General features: G+C 40.0%; 1 protein-coding gene across 2 annotated transcripts in view; it reads left to right on the top strand.

The window, feature by feature from the left end:
• PPP1R1C (protein phosphatase 1 regulatory inhibitor subunit 1C) overlaps window positions 1-23,192 on the top strand; it is a 94,187-nt gene that overhangs the window by 31,871 nt on the left and 39,124 nt on the right. Inside the window, exons 3-4 of one of the 2 annotated variants that reach the window (XM_025203234.1) lie at window positions 8,521-8,558; window positions 13,454-13,525. In XM_025203234.1, the coding sequence (XP_025059019.1) occupies window positions 8,521-8,558; window positions 13,454-13,525 (110 nt within the window). The remainder of the gene's footprint in view (window positions 1-8,520; window positions 8,559-13,453; window positions 13,526-23,192) is intronic. The other variant, XM_006022852.1, reaches the window with a different exon arrangement.

Below are 23,192 nucleotides of genomic sequence, written 5' to 3' on the forward strand. Positions count from 1 at the left end.
CAGCAGGAAACCTGGAAGTGCCACTGGCGCTTCTTTTGGCACCCCTGCATTCTTAAGCGGGGCATGGCTGTCACCTCCCACTACCCAGCTGGTGAAGGCCAATCTCAGGAGGTGCACAGCTGTCACCTCCCACTCCCCGGCTGGCGAGGGCCAATCTCGGGGGGGGAGGGGCATGTGCCCCCCTGTGGTCTCCCTATGTTTTACCTATGATTTATCCCCTGCTCATTACCCTCCCTGGTATCCACCACCATTGATTTAGAGATGTCAGAGGGTACCTCTCCACATGTTCTGTTTACAAGCTACTAATAGATCTATCACTCATGAATTTGTCTAGTTCCTTTTTGCATCTGGCTGTATGTACTATCTGCCTCTACAACCTTCTGGAGTAGTGAGTTCAACAAATTAATTATGTGCTGCATAAAAGAGAACCTTTTCTTCCTAATTTTAAATGTCTCTTGATAATTTCACTGGGTGCCTCCTAGTTCTATTATTCTGAGAGTTAGTGAATAAGTTTCCTATTCACTTTCTCTACACCCTTTATGATTGTAGAGACCTCTATCGTATCCTCCCTCAGCCTTTTCCTTTCCAAACTGAAGAGTTTTTGCCTTTTCAGTCTTTCCTGATATGGCACCTGTTTCATACCCTAGATCAGGGTACAAACTACCATCCCAAACTGTGGTATTCATACCCCTGGGGTACAAGATATCTCTGGGGGATACATGGGAGAAATTGTGTAATGGCAGATTTAATTTTCATTATAATAATTGGCATTTAAGAGTTAAAAATATAAAACGTATCTGGTAGGGGTATGTGGGTAGCTGGTAAATCTGGAAGAAGGTACACAATAAGAAAAAGTTTGGGAACCTATGCTTTAATTATTTTGGTTGGCCTTCTCTGTATCTTTTTCTAATTCTACTACATGCTTTTTGAGATGTGAAGAACAAAACTACATGCCATATCCAAGATGTGGCCACACCATGGATTTAGGGGCATAATGATGCTTTTTGTTTTGTTTTCAGTGCCCTTCTTAATGACACCCAAAATTTTATTGGCTTTTTTTTTGCATGCCACTTCACTTTTTGCTGATGTCTTTAGATAAGTTTCTGCAGTGACATCAAGGTTTCTTCTCTGAGTCATAACTGCTAGGTCAGAACTCTGCATTGTGTATGTTTAATTGAGGTTATTTTTCCCCATGTGCATGACCTTGTAATGTAGGTTCATGTCATGTAATGAATGTAGAAGAATGTAAAGGAATATAAACACCCCTCATTTGACTGATGAGGAAACTGTCTTGCAGCATGTTTAAAACCAACACTTAGAGAAAATTGCAGTTTCATCTGGAATCATAAACAGCACGTGAAATATGAAGTGGAATGTAAGCAGCAAATCAAAGCTGATCAAAAAGGTCTTTTAGTGAAAAATTTATTTTGTTTTTGAAACAAAATAGAATCTAAACGTTTTCAAATGAATGCAGGGGGTGGGGTTTCTATCTGAAAACAGGAAAATCTTCAGTTATTAGTGTTTCAATGAAAAGTCAGTGTTTTTTTCCACATAAGGCAGAAAATTGTCATAATTGTTTTTAGTTAGAAACCCAATATTCTTTTGAAAGATTTTTTGGCCAGAAAACTTTCAAGTGGGCCTACTGCTTATATTGATGAAATGACTAACGAGCTGTGAAGTCAAATTGTAGGCATTGGCTCTGAGGACTAACCATGGAGCCAGATCTAGAGCAAGCACGCAACAAATCTATTCTGAGACCTGTTGATGAATCTACAAACACATCGAAAAAGGCAGTTGCCACTTCAAAGGATCTAAACATAAAGGGAAAAAATGACAGAGAAAAGAGAAATATTTTTACTTGCATTCCACAGATGGGACCTGAGATATTGTAGGTGATGGATATGATAATGACTTGCATATGCTTATGTAGAAACTGCATGGTGGAATGAGAAACAGCTATGTTCACCTTAATACATCTGATTGACATTTTTTCACTGAAAAGAGTTTTTTTAAATTAAAAATGTGGTTTTATTGAACACTATTTGTTATGAAGAAATCCTTTTTCAATGAAACTTCATTTTTATAAAAACCAGGAAAGAAAAAAGGCTGAAAAGAAACCCAAATTTTTATTTTGAACACATATTTCCCATTAAACCATGAAAGCCACACCTTTGCTTAATATGTCACTTCTCTCTCTCTCTTTTGCCTTTGTCTCTCTTTCAATAAAAGACAGTAGTGAAAAACAACACCTGACTTTTTCCCTTGGAAAGGCCCTAAAAAGTGAGAGAAAGTGTGTGTGTGGGGGGGGGGGGGCCATTTTTTTAGGGCGTTTTTGGGGGGGGGGGTCCATTTTTTTTCACTTGCCTCTTTTCACTGAAAAATGGAGAAAAAATGAAAAAGTGAGAGAGACAGAGACAGAGAGAGGTTAACAGCAAAAATAAAGCAAATGAGCAAAAAATAAAATGTAAGTTTTAAATGACAAGTTTTAATCAAAAGCAAAAAAATGTTGATCCATTTCAGCTCATGAATCTCAGATCTGGGCCACAAGAGGAAGTCTGCCCTTCTCCCCTGTTTGTAATAAGTCATCAATTGTACAGTTTACAAGAAATTCATCTTTTGCCGTAGAGAGATATTGCAATGAACAGCACTGTATGTGCCTTGCTAGTGCCTTCTAGTGGACTACAATGAACTACATTTTTCTGATGCCACTCTCAAGTCATCGCAATTATACCTGCCACTCATTCAGCTTCTTCTGTGTTGACAGCTGCTCTCTGCAACCCATTCTCCTTTCCCTGTGTTTGACTGCAGAAACCTGCAGTAGGAGTTTTTATTTGCTCTTATCAGGGCAGGAAGGAGCAGATTACTTTGTCTGATGAGATCTGCTTTAGCAGGATGACTCCATTGGGGAACCCACAGGTGATGATATCAGAGGCCAAGTCACTTAAAATATGTCACCTCATGCCCTGCACAGTCACTGCAAGTGCATTAACTGTACCCAGTAGGAGAAGGGGGAAGGGAAACAGATGAGTAATGCCTTTGTTTCCTCTATCCATTCTCAACCTAAAGAGACCACATGACTATGTGGTCATGTTTTTTTCACAGCAATAATAGCTATTTGTTGGAAAACTGATAATCAAATACAGCAGTTGACATTTTGACTATAACCCAGAGCACAGCCACCTTCTGATCTCATTTGTAGCGAAGTATCTTTGGTGTAAGTGAACTGACTGCACATTATGTGTGTGAACATAATTGTGTGGCTGGGAAACCAAGCATTAGAAACAGATATGCTGAAAGAGGCTTTCAGTAGAAGAATTCCCCAGTGTCTTTCCCTCTGTGTTTCAGAAATATCACTGAAGCAAACATTGCAGCTTCTTTTCCAAGTCCACTTAAAGAGAGTGGAGTTCGCACTGAATAAAGACTGCAGTGAGCCCTGAGTGGGCAGATCCTCCATCAGGGGGAATCAGCCTCTTGTTTCTATCTGAGTTGCGCAGAGGTGCAGCCTCTGCAGGCATGAAACTCACTTCAGGAACACTCTCAATATGAGGACTATTAATTATCTGTCTAGCTATTCTTATTCCTGAGCTTCACAAGCAGTCTTTGATTTATAAAAATTAGATCAGGAAGTTTTCTCTTCCTGAAAACTCTGAACAAAGTCAGACCACTGTATTTGAAGCCTTTATTTACTGGGAGAGACTGAAGTGCAATTTAGCCCATGTGGCCTTAGAGTCACTGTTTCTAAATGTTATTAAAAAATGGTAGTGGATAGTTAATAACAGCCTTCCCTCAGCACACGTTTGAGATCCTTCAACATTACTTTTGAGTGCAGCCAGTTTAAAATATCTTGGGTATGTACATATATGTTCCTAGCTCTTCAAAGCCATTTCTAATATACTACTTAAAATCAGGATTTGTTGATAAATGACTTATAAATAGACTAGATTTTTGTCAGCTAATTAGAGCAGCATAGAGTTGAAAACTGCCATAGGGTTTGATTTGAAACGTAACACAACAATGTATATATGATGGAGCAACATAAAAACACTTACAAATAAAAAAGTGGCACAGAACCTGTATGGGAGAAATAGCAAATACAAGTGTCCTGCATTTCAGTTCACTGAATGTGGAACCACCAGATCAAAACAACTCACCATACTATTAAGTATGGGTTGCCACACTATTAAGAACAGTGTAATTGCATTCCTATTAAGTATGGGTCAACATTTTTTCTGTTTCTAAGGCCCCTGGCAAAGATTATCCTTAAGACATGATTAACCAGTTAATCATGTCTTAAGTAGTAGCTCTGCCACACATTCAAGCAATTAATGGTGTGATAATATAGAGAATAAGGCACAAAATTATTACACAAAATGTGTATAATAATTTTGTAGCTGGAAGCATTGAACATATGACCAGTTCACTCCAAGGCCTGGGAATACCAGTCAGCTGATTGGCATTCCCAGGCTTGGGAGTGCACCAAAGCCCTTCAAGACTCTGGTCCAAAGTCTAGAAGGGCCAGTCAACTGATAGACTGATCAGCTGACTGGTGCTTCCAGCCAGAGGCAAGTGTCTGGCGGCCCCCACCTCTCCCCAGCTTCGCATCTGGCCACTGCCACCAGTGTACACTCCTTAAAAATGTTGAAAACCCCTGTGATAGGGTGACAGGACATGATTAGCCTCTGATCCCCAATTCCACAGTCTCACTTCCTGCCATACACATGTGGCTTGGAAAGAGGCATGATAGTTGGAATCATGAATCAGATCCCATCTCGCCTTTAACTGAACATCAGTCAACAGCCTAATATAAGCATGGAAGACTATAGATGAAATCTTGACTCTGGATCAACCAAGGAGAGTTTGCTACTGACTCCTATGAGGTATGAGGATTTTATCTGTTCATATAAATCAGCTCCAATATTTATAATTTGTTTTAAGTCTTCAATTCTCTCAAGGAGAATTAGCACCAAAATGCTATATCATGTCCTCCCTGCTGAATCCAGGACTGCTGGCAAAGAAACAAGCCCTACTCACTTGCTCCTATTCTCTGTATAACTTAGTCTTGCAATTAAGCATTGTGTGTGGCTTAGAGAGGTGTTGGGATGCCCTTTAGCTGGAACATACATTCAGGGCCCCTTTAAGCCATAACCACTGCTTAATTGTGGAAGATGCATGTAGAACATTAATGGATGGTGCTAGATCAGCAATTCTCATTTGGGATGTCATGATTCACATACTAAACCCAGAGATTTCAACTAGGAAACCATAGTATCAAAAAATATTCTGACCTATTGTGGTCTTTTTGAGTTTTTTTGCAACAGAATAATTACTCTGTTATTTTTCCATAGTCAAGAAATAAGTGAAAACCAAGAGCTGGCATTTTCTGAGGTGTACCTTGAGACTAACCAAGTTATGAACCACTAGGGGTTTGGCCCTGGCTCAGTTCAGGAAGGCAGTATATATGGTAAAGAGAAATTTAGTAAATAAATCAAATTGCATACTCTTAAGTGAGTTTACAGAGGCTTAGATGTTCAAACCAAATCACCACAAGAACGCACACATACAGAATTCTATTGTTCATTTAGCTTGTTGTTAAGGAGCCAGAGATCTTTGGTCTTGTTTAGTTCATGTAATGATATTCCTTTCTCCCTATTCCCTGCCTTTTCATCCCACAATTTATCTACTGGCTCATAGCTTTTCTCTATGGGAAATTATAGGTATAATTTGGAACTGAGTGCCCTTCTCTGAGTCAGGCTCATATTGCTTTCCAAGCTACATTGGGAAAAGGAACTCTTCAATTTCATCCACATGGGTATAACTCTATAACAATAGTACTCTAATTATACAGTATAATTCTTCCAATAAATTTCCCTGGGTACAGTAGCTCTCTGCTGTTCACTCCTGCATTTTGTTTTGCACCCCTTTGCTCTTCTTGCTTACCATAAAATCTGTCTCTGACCTCTGGCTTATCTCTGGTTTTTGCTTCTGCTCCTGTTGCCGTGCAGCTGAATGATTCTTGGCAGTCCTATGATGATGTGGCTATCACGCTGCCTGGTCACCTGGCTTTAACTACTACTATTTTTTTCCTCCCCCTATATCAAATGTTGTACCAGTTTTCTTTTCTCCTTCAGTTCTGATTCAACTGTAACTTCTCCATTTCTGTAAGCCTCTCTTTTGCCCATACACTAAGAATTAAGTTTATATCTGCCTTCTACCGCCAAACTGTCCACCAGCCCCACTTCATCTCCCTGGCTCTAGTCCTCCTTATTTTCCCCCTCTCATGCTTCATTTTTCACTATCTTCTGGCATGCTCCTTTCAAAATACAAGCATGCTTTGGTCTCTCCATCTTCTAAAAAAGCACCTTTGACTCCAACTAGTTCTCCAGCTGTCATTTCTTTTGCTTCCTTCCCTTTACTCTTTAATTCACTGAATACTGCCGTCAACAACTGCTTCACGTTTGTCTTCCTCAGCTCCATGGTGGATATTCTCAAGGCTGGTATTTGATGTCTCCATTTCACTGTGGTTTCATAGTCTTAATTTCTACATTCTTAAATTTTGACAGTGCCACTCTGCTAGGTATTTGGCACTGTGTATATATACAGGTAAATCATGTTCATATGACTGACTGCTAGGTAAGTGCTGCTATGAATAAGACAAACAGGAAAGTTTAGCAGCACTGTCCAGTGCTGGCAGGTTTAATGTGATCCTGTTGAGAAGAAATTTTAAAAGTGCAACTGTTCCTGATAAGAGCTGTACAAGCCTTAAGGAAATGCATATGAAACCAGGCAAACCTTATTGCAGGTGTTATTCCCAATCTAAATTTCAGCTTTAGTTTGCTGATAAACCCATGAATCTAGACAGATTGGGGGTCTCAGAAAGAAATGTGTCAAAAATAAGCTTTTGCTGTGTTTTGAGGTCATTCAAATTCCAGGTTCAAAATCCAGGGTCCTGATTCTGCAAATCTTGTCATGAAGAACTCCAAGTAATGTCTGACATCTTTCTTGCATATATAAAATAATAATCAGCACCACAATAAATGATGTCTTCTTTTCCATGTTCCATCTTTAGATCTCAAAGTGCTTTACAAAGAAGAGTCCGTATCACTATTTGTATTTACAAATAGGAAAATCAGGGAGATGAGAATTTACTCAAGGTCACATAATAGGTCACATAATAGGTCAATTGGAGGAACAAGCCATATGACTTCTAGACTGGTAGTCTATCTGCTCTGTTATGCTACCTCCTTCTTAAGTAATTAATTCTAATATTTATTATCTGTTTTGATTTGTTCTCCATAACATGGGATATTAGTAGTGTTAATGTGTGCTTCATGAAGTCAGCAGGAGATCTATTTTAGGAAGAACTACAGTGACTCATTAATGTTTGCCAGGTGTTCTGATAACAACAGTGAGGGATACTCTAGAAAATACCTTCAAATACATAAATAAATCTTGATTGATACATTAATCTCTTTCCCATCTCTTTTCTCTCTCCTCTCTCTCTCCTTCTCTCTAGCAGGAAAGATGATCGGGGGTGTCCAGGGGGATATATTGGTCTTATTGTATTTTAGTGTCATTTGTTCTAGAACTTTATAATTAATCAACATCAAAATCATTCAGTAACAGACAGATCATTCCCAAGAAATGAAGACTCACTTTCTGACTTCTGACTATTAACAGTATGTAAGCTTTTGACTGCATTAGAAAGACAATGCATTCTCATACAACAGGGGATAAACTGATTATCAACAAGGGTTAAGAATTTTTTTCTCTTCTACTATATACGTTATCGTGATTGATAGATAGGTTACTGAAAGTATTTACTTTATTGTAGAAGTGGTAGTGGCCATTTCTGGCATCACAGCAGTCCTCTGGAAATAAACTGACAGAATCAGGCAATAAGGAGATTCCCCATGATCACTTCTGACCCTAAATCAGTGTGCTAGCATTAAACTTTGAAACAGCAAAATTACATGTGAATATATTCTAGATTACTTGGTAATTGTATGTGAAATTCAAGATGATCTGTAGCCATATCATTATTTTCTATTATGCTAGATTAATTCATTGTTTTGAAATTATTAATTATTATTTTAAAATTTCCAGTAGTGCCTGTCATGTGTTACATATGTTTCAAACAGAAAAAAGATGCAGTTCCAGTCACAAATGGGCTACAATAAAAAGGCTAGATTTTTAACAGAGTTTATCACCCAGATGCACACAGGGTTCTTCAGGAGAGCTGCTGAGTGTTGAGCTGTTTTAACTATCTGGCCAAAGCACTTATGAACCTCAAATACCTTTTTCACTTAACTCTCGTTTCTAATTTCCCTAGAAATGATTAGGAGAGAGGTGCCCAACTGCTTTTGATGACTTGGCCATAAAGGCAGGACTGGGTAAAGATACAAATCTGTAGAGTTATTTCTCGCTGAGTGGTGCTGTAGAGTTCATACTATGGTCTTCAATGTTTATCCCTGAGACACTTTTTTGCACTTTTTTTCTAATTCTTTCTTTTCCCTCTTATAGAAAGAGATGAGAAGAGAACGAACAGCTCACAAGGAGAAGTAAGTTAGATACATTTTTAAAACACTATTATTTAACACCCATTTTGAAATATATTAATACTTACTTTGCTGGCATATACAGTTGTTTATAATGGTCCAACCTCTAGCTATCAGCTATGTACATGTTCCTATTCCTCTTTCAATTCTGGCCAACTTATTCCTTAGTCTCCATTAAGGTTGATGTAGCAAGAGCAAATTCTATTCAGTAGTAGTGGTGAGTATTAGGGGTGTGCAAAATGGGCCCTATTTTATTCGGATTTGGCCCAAATTGGGAACAGTGATTTGATTCGTTGATTTGGATCACTGTCCCTGATTTTATTTGGCTGAATCTGAATTTGAAGATTCAGTGCTGATTCGAGGAATCAGCGATTCAGACATAGACATAGCTTTACAAGTTTTTTCTACGTACCTTGAGGTAGCAGGGGTGGCTCATGATCGTTGAGATGCTGGGGCATGTGGAGCATCCCACAGAAATGCGGGGGGGCTGCATACTCAGCAATGAACCCAGAAGCGGACCGGAAGTACTTCTGATCCACTTCTGGGTACGCCATGGAGTGTGGCTCGGCGATTGGCCGCAGGGCTACCCTGGTGCCCTCCCAAACCCAGGAGGCACCAGCTGCCAACCCAGGAGGGGGTGGCGGGAGGGGGGGGGGTGGGAGCAGTGCACTCCCTGGCAAACCCAGAAGTGGATCAGAACTAATTCTGGTCCATTTCCGGGTCTGTTTTGCCGGGTGTGCTGAGGAGCCCCCCATTCTTCTGTGGGACACTCCAGGTGCCCCAGCACCTCAGCATTCATGAACCCCTGCTACCTAGAGGTATGTAGAAAAAACATTTAAAACTGGGTCTACAGCCGAATTGCTGAATCTATTTGGAGGGTTCCAATTTGATTTGGATAGATTAAAGGGTCGACTGATTTGATTCGGATTCAGACATTCAGCCACTGAATCGGGCCGAATCTCTGCTGAATCGAATCAGGGACTGAAGCTTCTCACAACCCTAGTGAGTATAGGGATAACAGGTTTGTTTTAGCCTTTGTGCCATTGCTACAAATGGTGCAGGGCCTAGGCCTGATGCCCATTAAAATCAAGGGTAATCTTATTAGTGTTATATTAAACCTTAACTATACAACCTTGTTCAAGGTTAGCTCCCTTTTTCATGTCTCTTCCCCCCAGCTTCACTTTCTCTTTCACTGGTGTTTTTGAGAAGCAGTCATTGCTTTAAATAGCAATAGGCGGTATTGATTGTTTCCAATTTGGGTCCAAATACAGACTTAGAAAGGCTTACTGGCATGAAGATCAATGTCTCATCACACAATGAGTATAAATAATTCTCTTTGAATACAACAGATCTTTTATTCATAAACAGCATATTCCATCCATTATGCTAAAATAACGTAATAGTCTTGTCCATGTTTATGAGAAAGTGTTTTGTTTCTGAAAATGAGCTTAAACTAATTTCTGATGAATGAGTAAACCTCTTAAAGAACTTATTATATACCATATTCACATACCCAGAGAAATGCAGTGAGTTCTTTATAGTAAATATTTAAGAAAAGATTAATTTCCATTATATTATTATGATTAAATATGAAGCTAACTAGAGAAAAGAGTAGATCTCTTAAGTCTGGTTTATGTGTAGATTTTATACCGATATATTTGTTAGGGTTCATATTTTATCCAAATACTTATATCTTAAATTACTTCTAATATGATGCATTACAGCTTACTATCCTTCTTATTTGGAAAAAAGCTATGAAGTAAACATCTTGATATGCATGCAATTACATTCATTTTAGGGGAGTTGTACTGTTTTACTTACAGGGTTATCATTATATTATAATATACTGTGAACTAGATCGGTAGACCATGTGTAAAAACAGCTTTAGGGTTGTACTAATCTTAATAATGTCAATGCAACTCTTTTAAATAAAATCCATTTTAGGGCATGTGTAACAGAGCACAGAGTGCTCTGTTACTGCCAGGGGTGTGGGCTGCACCCAGGCAGCCTGCAGCTGGCTGTTATCCCAATTAGGCAATGATGCCTGCTTGGGGAATAGAGGCCAGCTGTTATATATAAAGGCTGGGCCCTAAACAGCAGGGGCAGCAGTCTGCTGCTAGGAGCCAGCGAGACACCACTGGCTGAGCTGCTCTCATTACAACTCAGAGGTTAGGGAGGAGCTATTGGGGATGTCTGGAGGCTCCTGGCCCAGGGTATGACCAGAAACTGCACCCTGCCAGGGAAGGGTGGCCTGGTGGGACTGTCTGTGGCAGGACAGCCCCCCAGAAATGCCGGGCCAGTTATCTCCGCAGTGAAAGGTGGGTAGGGGCACCTGATAACCCCAGCCCCCACATCCCTGGTGGGTAGTTAGATCAATGCAGGGGGAGCCCAGGCTGACTGCGAGTACTGAGGTAGGGACCAGGTCAGGAAAAGGGACCTGAGGCAGCGCCCAGACTCACAGTGGAGTCTAAGGTCTCACTAGGGAGCCAAATTTTAAGCTCCAGGGGGGTGGGGCCCTGAGTTTTGGGGAGCTGGAAGAAGCTCCCAGGCAAGGGGATAAAGGGTAATAGCTCAGAGAGACAGCAAGTAGGATGGGGCTTGAAGCCCTAGTCCCATAGTGAGGGGCTTTTAGGCCCAGGTAAGAGGCTTATAGGCCCATAAAGGGGCTTAGATCCCAAGGGCAGGGCTTGGAGCCCAAGGATGGGGCTTGGAGTTCAGAGAGAGGCTTGGAGGCTGGAGACAGGGCTTGGAGCCTGAGGACAGGGCTTGGAGCCTGGGGATGGGGCTTGAAGGCCCAGAGAGGGACTTGGAGCCCAGGGACGGGGCTTGGAACCCAGTAGGTATATTAGGAATATGATAAGACCAGGTGTTAGGCCATGAAACATCTGTGAGGCATGGGACATGATAAGGGAGGGTCGGAGTCATGTGCATAGGCCCTTATCATCATGGCAGGTAAAGGGCAGCCTCCTGTCTGATTAACATTAGACAATCAAGAACATCAAGGAGTGGTAGGAGAGATGGGCTGGTGGTTTGCCCAGAACAAGTGGGTGGGCCTACATTGAGACTGGCCCTGAGACGTCCACTTGTTACAGCATGTCATTTAGATGTTTATAGTTATTATTTTGGGAGTGAATGAATCATTGGAAAGTGTGTGTGTGGGAGGGCATCTCTCTAGTCTGTGAAGAATGTCAGTGGCCACAGACAGCCGTTCATTTTTACCAGCAGGACTTTCTCAAAGCTCTCTAGCCAGGGGGTGCTAGAGGGCTGCTCCATGGGTCAACCCCACCCTAAGAGAGCCCATTACTTGACAGCCTGTCCACTCCCCTGCCTGGGGGCTGTCAATAGGCACCGGAGCTTTAAATTACCATGTGTGTAGCCTAGATGGGATGTGTGGATATGCGGGGCTGTGGACAGCCTCCCAGCCACCAGTTTCCAAATTCATGGCTTTTAAATTGCAATATTGGTTGCATTTAAGGGCTATGGGCTGGGAAACTGCAGCGGGGAGAGCTTTCCCAGCCCTGGCTTTCAGCCACCCCACCTTCAAAATTGCCACCCATGTCACTCAAGTGAGCCCACTACCATGAACCCCCACCTTCCCAGCACTGCCCACGCTGGGAGTCTGGTTTGGGGAGCAGGTGGCAAGCAAGGTTCATCTGCTCCCCTTTTCTGCTCCCAGTTGCCAGACTGGGAAATAGGTCGGGGACTTTGCCCTAATGCTCCAGTTACCTCCTGGACCAGAGCAGGAAAGGAGCATTACAGGAATTCACTCTTGAGAGAGAGTTTCTTTCAGAGGGGATATTTTCTAGGTTAACACCTGGAAGACCTTTTTCCAGAGAGAGCATGTTTCCCCAGGGAGAAATTGCATGAATGCTTGTATACTTATAGTTTCTACTGGGTGAACAGTGATTCTCCTAGTAGAAACATCATGCCCATATAGTTTCCTTTGAATGCAGTGTATCTTTTATTCATAAATGATATCTGTACATGGGCCGTATTCTTTAGGGATTCAGAATTCCAAAATGCAGTCTCAAGGCTCTTTTTCTGTAGGACTATCAATTTTTGCATTACCTTTCCTTGAATATGGATTAAAATAAACCTTGCATTTTGTAAATCTGTGTAAAAGGATATCAATTTTACATGGAATATTAGTTGTACAGTCTATTTTATTCTGGTGTTCAAAAACACTCTTTACAGTGAAAAGTTTTATTAATAATGTTGGGCCTATTTTACCCAGGAACTAAAATCCCATTTTCCTTAGAGGTATTTTTTAAATATATAATCATGACACTTCATATATGTAGTCACACTCATATATAGAGTGCCTTACAATTTATACAATAATATTTCTTCATGAATTTTTTCTGTGACTGCTGAGTGAATATGAGGTGTAAAAATGTATTATTTATGGATATCAACCTCTGTTTTGAAACCTGGATTTTTATGTGCATGTACTTTTATGGAGTTGATTAAGGAATGATCCTACTATGGAATCTGACTAATCTCAGGTAAAATATTCCATTGGAGAGGATTGTGTTCTGTTCTCTGATGTTAAACTGATATTTCCATTTAACAGGGCTCCAAGTAACATAAGACAACTAGTACTACCTTATTCAAGGGGACATTCTACAAGAAATCTCTCTGCTATACATGTAAAGCATCTCAAGGTTATCCATATCATAAGAATAATTGTCCATATTCTTAATCACTGAGTGAAGTTGAACTAATAGGAACTCAGATGGAAAAAAAAGTTATGTAAGCAATATCAGGGCAGGCTGGAAAAAAGGGGATGTAGAAAGACTGTGTAACTGAAGAAATGCTAGCAGAAAGGATTTTTTGGTTGGGAAATTGTCCGACATGGTTTGACTGACATTGCTACTGAAACCTCTTTTTATTTTTAGTCGCAGACTGCCTCCCCTAAGCAGAGGAAGCAGAGTGTGTTTACTCCTCCTGCCATCAAAGGTACTGTTCAGGTACTGTTTCTTGCTACGTTAATGCATGTTTTTTTTGACTGCTGGCTTTGCATCACCTCTTAGGACTAAAAACCAAGGACTAGATAAACAGTGAGCACACTTGCCCATGGATTAATTGACTAAGCAGTGCTGGATGTTTAGTTCTCCTCAATCTACATCTTATAAATTAAATTAATTTCCCTCTACATTTCCTTCTGAGAAAAGTATCTTAGCAACATTGGTAGAAAACAGCCCCTTCTCAAATTCCAAGTGCGTTTATTAGCCTATGATAATATATACTTAAATCCTAACCCTGTGGACCTGTATCTGTGCAACAAAGTTCATTGCTTTGAACAGAACTGCCTGCATAAGAAAGTGTTTGCAAAATCAGCTCTATACAGCTTACTTCTTACTTAAAGCATTCCCTTGTGTTCTGCCTTGCTTTCTGGGCAAATGCTCAAAGGAGTTATGGTCAAAGCTACATATTGAAAGTCTGATCTTTGAGGTCTGGAGCACTTAAAATGAAGTCAGGAGGAAACAAGAACTTCTAGCAGCTCCCTAAAGGGGCTTGGTGCTTTTCAACAGTTATACCCAAATACAAGCAACAAGAGCAGAAGCAATGATTGGGACTTTTGGTTTTAGCTGAATTTCTACAATGGTGCTTAGCTGAGTTTGTCTTGGCCACATTTGTAGCTAAGTGTGTTCAGCACTGATTCACTAAAACCTTTAGTCAACATTCTGGCAGTGGTGGGTCATTTTATGGCACAGGCAAAGGTCCGTTCCAGTAAGAAAATTGTTTCCTGTCAGATGCTATGGATCCTGAATTCTTCTCTCTCCCAGTAAGCATAATGTATCATATGGCAAACAAATAGAATTACAAAGAGTTAGCATTATTTCCAGTAAAGCTACTTTGTAGTTGGGAACTACCTTGCCAATTTACTCTACAATGCAGGTACAAACACCTGGTTCTATAACATAAATTCTCCAATCCTGCTCTTAGTAGCAGTTAAAATTATATCAGCCAAGTGCACAGGAGAATTTCCTATTTATCACACTGTGGTAAAATTTCTTCACTGGATATTAGAAATCTAGTGCTCTAGCCAGATAAATTGATATACAAAAGGCAGAGGAGACAATAATGTGTATTACTTTTACTAAAATATTGTCTTGCTCTACACTAACTATAATTTAAATGCTTTACAAACTAAATGCTGCATGCATGCATTATATTATTTCACAATGACTGTAACCTACCATTGTCCCACAAGCTTTATGGTTATGTTCAGGTAATGTTTGGGAATTAGATGGCGTTGCTTACCTGTTCTTCAGACTCAGTAGAGGAATAACTAATGTCTACTGAGTGGCACTGGCATGGGACAGATGCTCTGCTTAGGAACTGAGTGATTTCCTTTGAGATACAAGAAAATAGAGCTGGGCTGATGTAGCTTGTGAACAAAACAAAACAAAATACCAAATACCCCAAAGCATTTTAAACACTACCCACTGCTGTACTCTTGGCTACATCACTGTGAACCTTGCAACTCATTGAGTGAATTGGCTTAAGGACTACAGATACACAATGGTGTCTTTGAGAACAAAATGCTGATTTAAAAAGTCCTACCATATCTTCTTTTCCTTTATAAGACAACATACTCATTACTTGGTGTAGACAAATGGACTAACAAGTAAATAATGTAATAAGAAATGTACAACTCTGAAGTGCAGAATTCTTTAAAGCGCTAGAGATAATTTAAATCATTCTATTCTTGTGGTAGGTGTTGAAAAGTCTTTTTTTAGCAACATGATGGTATTAAGAAGACACATAATTATAAATTATTTCCCAAACCTTTTTCACATGCTAGTTTTCAATGTGCTCAGAATATTTATCGCATTCTGCAACAGAGAACAAGATTTTGAAGGTGTAGAAATCCACTAACGGCTTCTCAACAAAGACTGTTCTATGTTTTCTGTTACTGTTGTAAATGAATAATCTTGGGATATGGGACAAGAATACATCCTGTTTCTTTACATTACAAGATGAGGGTAATAAATCTCTATTTCTATCTCCAAGCCTGAAAGCAGAATAGTAATAGAATGTACTAGTAAACACTACCATTTCCTATATTGCATTGGCTTTTAAAACTGACTTGTCAGTGCAATCCAAGTGTACAGTCATAAGTCAAATACATGAGTGCAGAACCTGGTAGCACAGTGCAGCAGTAGGCATGGAGACCTATTTGAAAGACATATTATAATGAAGAGTAGGATTTATCTTGGGTCTTCAGTAGAAGGGGTATGGGAACAGCAAGAAGATTTATGTTTAACTCTGACTCCAGCTTTTAGACTAGCTTTTGGACTACTTGTTTTTTGTTTGTTTGTTTGAAATATAAGCCTGTTGGTGTATTCCTAGCAGGTCCCTTGAAAAAATGATTGAATTCTGAATGAGAAGGAAAGAGAGAATACTGGTTTATGAAATGTAATGGAGTGAGCATCTGGAACTACACCAGAAGAAAGAAAATAAGAGTAAATTAAAATGTACTTTACCAAATTAAAACCAATTGCTACCTTAGCATGTTAAAAGCCTGGCAAGAAAAAGCTACATCAGACAGCAGTAACATGTGATCAATTAGCAATTTAGCACCATGGTTGAAATATATGTTGGAAACTGTAGGAACCCACTAAATCCACACACAAGCATGGATAAATTGGGGTCATCGTGGCTCATGGTAAATACTAGGTAACTTCAAGAGAAGTTGCTGCACTGCGTAACTTTTCTAGCATGACATGGATTTAGGGCATGTTCATTTGGTGATTTTACCCTACTAAATAGGGTCTGTACATTGTACCACAATGGTTTGTGAATTGTGACATACTAGTTTGCATGAAGATTCAGTCTCATGTTATGGCACAAACTGATGGGTTCATTATCTGTGTGTACTTTAGCTTCTACCAATATTTTCCTAAATGAAAGGTTATCAGAGTCCCCAGGGCAACAGAAAAAAAGCTGACACACCTTAGATTTTTTTTTTTTTTTTTACTGGAATGCACTGGACTAGAAAAATCAATCTGAGTGCTATTGATTTAAGAGAATATCTGTGAAGCAAATGAGACAGCAGACCAGATAACAGTTCAGAATAGTAGCCCTCTTAGTATTACATTACCATGCTTAATAGACATCAAGAAGCATTTTCCATTTTGTTTTTGAAAATATTTTCCCTTCCCAGCCCTTTCCCAGTGGTCCCTGATTCCCCGCATATGTAGTATGTTTGTAACAAATTCAGAATCTGAAGATTATACTCCTCCTACATGAAATTGTTGCTACTTTGGATGTCCTCAAGCATGACATTGTTTTATTGTATGGCCTGTCACATGGGTTTTTTTTTGGTAAATCCACTGCTTCATCATCCTAACTGATAATAGTAAGAATAATAAACAATATGCTGGAAAAAATATTTTGCCTAAGGACAAAACCACTCAAGCATCCTAGGCTTAATTCTTGGTTTACATAAATCCAGAAAACTCCATTGACTTCAATGTGTTTTTGTTTGTTTGTTTGTTTGCCAATGGAGGATATCACCATATGCATGAAGCATGAATGAATTCATTCAGCTGTACTTACTTACACACCTACCTATCTCCCCTTGTCAGACACACCACCCATACTCACTCACTAGTCATACTCAACCCTAGTCACCTTCCTCTCTTAACTCTTCCTGTTTACCACCCCATGTCCTGAAAAGAACATGCACACAAGTCATATTACCTTCACATCCAGAGATCTATTTTCACCTTCTATGAAGAGTGTGGCACTTCTGTGAATAGGTGAGCTATATGTCTGAGTCAGTGGTCACATCTACATGAGACATTACTGTGAAGTAAACTAATTAGTTCCACAGCAAATGTCATGAATCTACGTGTGCCCCTATTGGGCTGGAGTAAACTAATTAACTCAGCAGCAGGATAGCATTTGTATTTACAAATACTATCCTGCTGTGGATTTTTTTACTCCACAGCAACACACATATAGGCACTGCTCTGGCTAGCTGGGGCATGAGAGTGCTTTAGTACATGGGCTGCCTGCTGGCTAGCCCCACACTGGAGCACCCTCATGACCCAGCCACCCCCTCTACAGCATACTGAACTTTGGGAGGGGAGGGAAACAGCTGACTTCTGGGACACCCTGCCAGCTGAGGCTGCTCCACCCTGGCTCAATGTGCTCTGGTCCCAGATGCATGTTCAAACGGTGCTCCCGGGAGCAATAAACTCAAGAACAATAAGTACCAGAGTTTATTTCTTCACATTAATTGCACATGTAGATGTGCCCAGTACATTCATACTCACCAGCTATTTCTGTTTAAGTCTTGCCCTCCACATATGTGAACTCAACCTGATCCCTACAGAACTTTACAGTGTAGCAAAGCCAGGCTGGATCATGGGTCCAGAATAGTCAGGTATCAAAGAGAGTGCAATGGTATCATCCTTTGAAAGGAAACAATGATTAAAATAAAAAGATTTATGAAGTCAAAATAAAGGCAGAGTCTATGTTCATAAGCCTACACAGTTCCCCAGGGCTCACCAATCTCCACATTATTTACATACTTCTATTAACACCAACAACTGCTAAAACAACAGAAAGAGCTCCCAAAAGTCAATTTTACAGACCTTTGATGGGTCATCAAAGCTATGGTTCTGCTGAATAGGTATGCAGGAACGGGCAGAGAACAGGAACCCTTCACTCAGCTCAGGACACCAGTCCAGGGAACTGGTACAAACAAGGCCTGACCCAACAATGTTAGAAGTGAATGCAGAGATTCCCATTGACTTCTGTGGGCTTTGGATCAATTTAATCATGTTACTTTTAGTGCTCATTAAGCCTTTAACAAGCCATGATTTAACTTCAAAAAGCCATGATTTAACTCGTTCCCCACAAAATTGAAAAGTGACTTTCAGTCCAGTATTTCATCTCAAGTTATACATCCGCTCACATTTTATTCCTCTTTGACATTATAGAGCATTGCTCAGTGTGATGCCAGATTCCTTACTTTTATTGAGAAACCTTCCAGATAATAAATCACGAATGTATTTTAATTTAGGAATCAAACTATTTTCTAGCAGGAGGCACAACTGGATTGAATATGAACTTTTCCAAAACTAAAGGATGTTCAAAGTTAGGATTCTGGTACAACCTGTTACATAACCAGAAGTCACTTGTGAAGCATGGATCCTCCAAAGCTCCAGGAATGTTCTTATCTAGGGATCTGATCCATGCACATCTCTACCATTTATAGCTGTAATTGAGATTAGATGAGCTCATTCTGGCTTCTGTCATGAAATTCAAATGCTGATCTGTTTAGTGCCTGCTTATTCTTTCCTCCAAAGAAAACAGTAAGCAGAATAAGTGCTTAAGAGCAAGATGTACCTACTGAAATGTATTTTTTATTAAAAATATTTAGTACAATATATAACCTTGATCTAACTCTGTAACCCCTTAGGCCAGATCAGTGATATCTGGTGCACTTCTTATATCTGATTGAAAGTTAATAACTAATCAGGATGGAGTAGTAGATACTGATACTGTTAGCATGGTGAACACTGAGTTCACAGAGTCCACAAGAGCTGCAGTGGAGCATGGTTCCTCGCAGCACCACCTGCAAAATGCTCAGACCATACTCAGACTGCAACAAGCTCACTTAACCTTGACCTGAAGTCTATGATCCTGAACATCAATGCAGATTTGTTTGCTTTCACAAATCTACTCCCTTCACTTCTGCATGTGCTACATTTTCCTTTTTTTCTAAAATGGGAACACTTTACAAATGAAAAGGGATAACTTGTAATTTTGTTGTTTGTATTGTTACGTGTTACTGTTTGTTACTGTACATGTAGGATGATGCACACAGACATATGAGAGAGAGAAGACTCTTCAAAAATTCAGTAGTCCTAAACATAGGTATACTGATATCACTGCCATTCAAGGGATTGGCTTGGCTTGAGGATTGGCTTGGGGAGCCAAGTCACTTGCCGGTCAGATGGTTTGGAACAATTTGGAAAGGTTTCTTCACTTTTATTGCTGAAGTAGTATCCACTAACTCTTAGCTAACCCACTTGTAGACTGGGGAGGGGGGGAAATGGGAAGATCCATTTTCCCCTCGGCACTGCTCCTTTGTCTTGCTGATGCTCAGCCACTTGGTGCTTCCAATTCTGTTGCTAAACAGTCCACCATGACAACAAATGAGGGCGAAGGATTTGCCCCAGTGAGGTGGCATTTGTATGCATCACCCTTTCAGTAATAATATACAGCAGCTCTGTCAATGTGCCCTGTTTGATACGTACAACTTGCAGTGATGCCAGGTGAGTATTACATATATAAACCTGGAAGAACCAATGGGAGAAAATTCATCTTAGAGTCTTGAACCAGTAGATTTTTCTTTTGCTAAGTGATCTTTTAACTATCTCTCAAAATGTCTATGGAGTTTGGATTGAATGAATTTTATATCACAGTGCCCATACCCCATATCTGCCTCTGGTTCATTTATGTACTTCTGTGGTTCAGTGACAGGGCTCAAACTGTACATTTTTCACTGCAGTTTGGCTTTGAACAAGCTTCTGTGCTGACACCACTTAATGTACTGAAACAAGTATAGGCCTTGTTACACCTTACTCTGTGAACCGCATAAATGTTGATGGCTGCTAGGGCTAGCTCGAGTTTGGAGCAGGGACATGGAGAACTGAAAGGTAAGAATCCCCCTCCCCCCCCATTCCAGGCTTCCCTCCTGCAGCTCCCCCTGGTTCCTCCCCCCACCTCCAGGGCTCCTCCTATCCTTTGGGGTTCCTCCTGCCTCCTCCTACTTATAGCTGCCCACAGTGTGGGGAAGCAGGCAGGGAAGGGTTAACCTGCCTGCTGCTGCTCTTCTTGGGGGTGAATCCACCCAGAGAGCAGCTGGGCATCTACAAGTAAGTGGGGGGCAGAGGGAGGAACCATGAGAGGTGATCTGGGATGCTGGAGAGGGTAGGGTGGACCCGATCTGAGTGAGCAGGGAAGAGGAGTTGGGTGGGATGTTTCTACTAAGATCTAGCCTAGAGTGGCTGCACCTGTTTACTGCACCTCTAGGCTCCAAGGGCATCTATACATGTGCTCAATGCTTGTTCTGACATGTTCTAATTAAAATGCATTGGAGAAGACTCAATTAATCAAGTCTGTGGGAGCATTCTAATTAGAACGCTGCAGCAGCCTCAGCAGCACACATATTCAACATCCCTGCATTTCAAAATGGTGGCAGTGGTACTGTAACTAAAGCTCATTGAATGTTAAACTTAAAGTGCCCCTGCCATCCATTTTAAGCACAGGGTGCTGAATGCACAAGACACTGAAGTTGTTTTAATTAGCTCACATCCCCCCTCCCTCTCCCCTCCCCAATGCACCATGGAACATGTGTGAAGATGCCCTAAAGTATAGCCTAGAGTGCTACCCAGCAATATGAGCTGGGTGGTGCAGATCAGAGCTAGTCCTGCCCTGGAGTGGTATGACTTTGAGCTGCATAAGAAGTGTTTCAAACCAGTTTAAGGTGTTAATGTGGGGACAATCCAAGTGTTAAGAGCTACCCAAATTTACTGTGTCAGAAGGCCTTAATAGAGAGTTTCCCTAACAGGGTTTCTAATGTACGGCTATAGGAAGTGACAGGTTATTCCTGTGTTTTGTTCTTCCTAAAGACGATATATCCTCAGTTCTCATACTCCCCCTTACCCTCTTCTCCCTTGCAACTCATGGAATTAGTGAATGGGTCATGTTACCTTGCTGCCACCTTAGGTTCAATTGGCTTTCTTTACTCTGCTTCTGTCTGAAAAATTGGCTGTAGCCTGCATTTAATTTTGTATCCCTAGAAGCCTTAAGTACTTTTCATTTCACGCATCTGGCGGTATTTGCTTCAAAATGGCTCTAGCCTTGGCTGCAATAAATACTAAGATACCTTTAGAGAGAGAGAGAGGTGTTTGGTGGAGATAAAGCTTGACATCTGTTCTACAATACAATGAAAATGTTTGTGTTATAACTTGTTGTCTGCCATTATTATTTGGCATGTAGTAAAGAAAAGTTTGCGCAGGTTGCTAATAGCAACCCCTAAACTTCCTTTAGTAATTTAAGGACCTGATCCAATGCACTGTGAAGTTGATGAGAATCTTTCCATTGACTTCATATCAACCTTAATTCTAGAAGCCTGGTTATTTTAAAGCAGAAATTAAGGTTTATGTTGGTCTATTTTCAATTGTATAACTTTCCTTTTTTGATAAAGGGTTATCTTATGAAGAAATTTCTTTTTGAGTTAACATTTTCAACTTGCAAACAATTAGTATTATTGAGTAGTCTTTATAGGCTTTATACTAAATACAAAAGAGCTGTGTAAATATTGCAACATCATTAGTTCCTGTAAGGGGTAAATGTTAACCTTAAAACCAATAATGATTTTCAAAGATAACTGTATAAAACATTATGAGAATGAAAGTGTGGTGGGAAAGTCATTATTGTGTTTAAAATATAAACTACAAAGGCCTGGGAGAACAGGATGTATTGTTCCAGTTACTTTGGGTCATGGAATATATTAATAGTTAAATTCCAAGAACTCTAGCAAAGTTATGAGCTGAATGAAAATAACTTTTGAACAAAGGGAGCAAGAGGTTGTCTTTCTGCATGGGAAGATGTAGCCAAATCTCAGTCAAATCATTTGGCAGAGTTATTACATTTTATTTCCTGGCATCAGTCATGTGATCTGGGTGAATGTTAATATGTAGATTACATGACAGAAGCTGTATTCAGTGACTTCAGTGAGTTGTATTATAATATTTAATGGTCACTTGTTCTCCTCTAAGGCCTTACACTTAAAAACTGAACATATTTTATAAGTGGATATCTGCAGGTAAGATGTTCAACTTTATCTAAATGACATGAGAGCTCAAATCTCATAGAAAATAACTCCCAAGTCACTTCAAGTCTGCTTGCTCCTGCCCCCATATCTTCCAAAATACCGCTACAGCATCTGCATATCAAGAGATATTTATACAGTTATAAAGAGTTTTTAACTGAAAATATTCAGTTTCCAAAACCAAAGTTATGAAAAGACAACTTGAAATGTCACAAGCAATGTCTGGAGATCATGGAACTTCCTGTACTCTGACATCAGTTTGTGTGAGCATACAGTGACTTTCAGATCAAAATTGTCCTAGGTAAGATCTCAGAAACACTTTTCTTAACTTTTCTCTTGCATAAGAAAGCATACATTTAAGCCCACTGCTCAGATCCTAATGTTGCTGGAACTTCTATTTACTGGAGTTGTGAGCAGGATTGTGATTATTAATTTGCATGAGTATGCACAATGGAGCAATGATCGTATTCTTCTGTACAGTTTGAATGAAACCAAGATTCTAGAGTGGTTCATGTTCATGCGTGTCCATGACATCTGCAGTGAGTACAGTAGCTTAAGGTTATTTTTCTTGTTTTCTCCCTTCTGATTTTGATCTGGCCCAAGCAAGCATCTACCTAAACAATATAGTTTTCATAGGACAGGCCAAAAGGGAAAACAACTTCTAGTCTTGCTCTTTGTAGACCATCTGTGTTACACTCTCTATGGTAATGATGTTGTTATCCATTATTCTGACTTGACGTATCTTTTTGCAGTTGAATACTAATCATAAGTGA

Source organism: Alligator sinensis, unplaced genomic scaffold, assembly GCF_000455745.1.
Source record: "Alligator sinensis unplaced genomic scaffold, ASM45574v1 scaffold269_1, whole genome shotgun sequence".
Lineage (NCBI taxonomy): Eukaryota > Metazoa > Chordata > Crocodylia > Alligatoridae > Alligator > Alligator sinensis.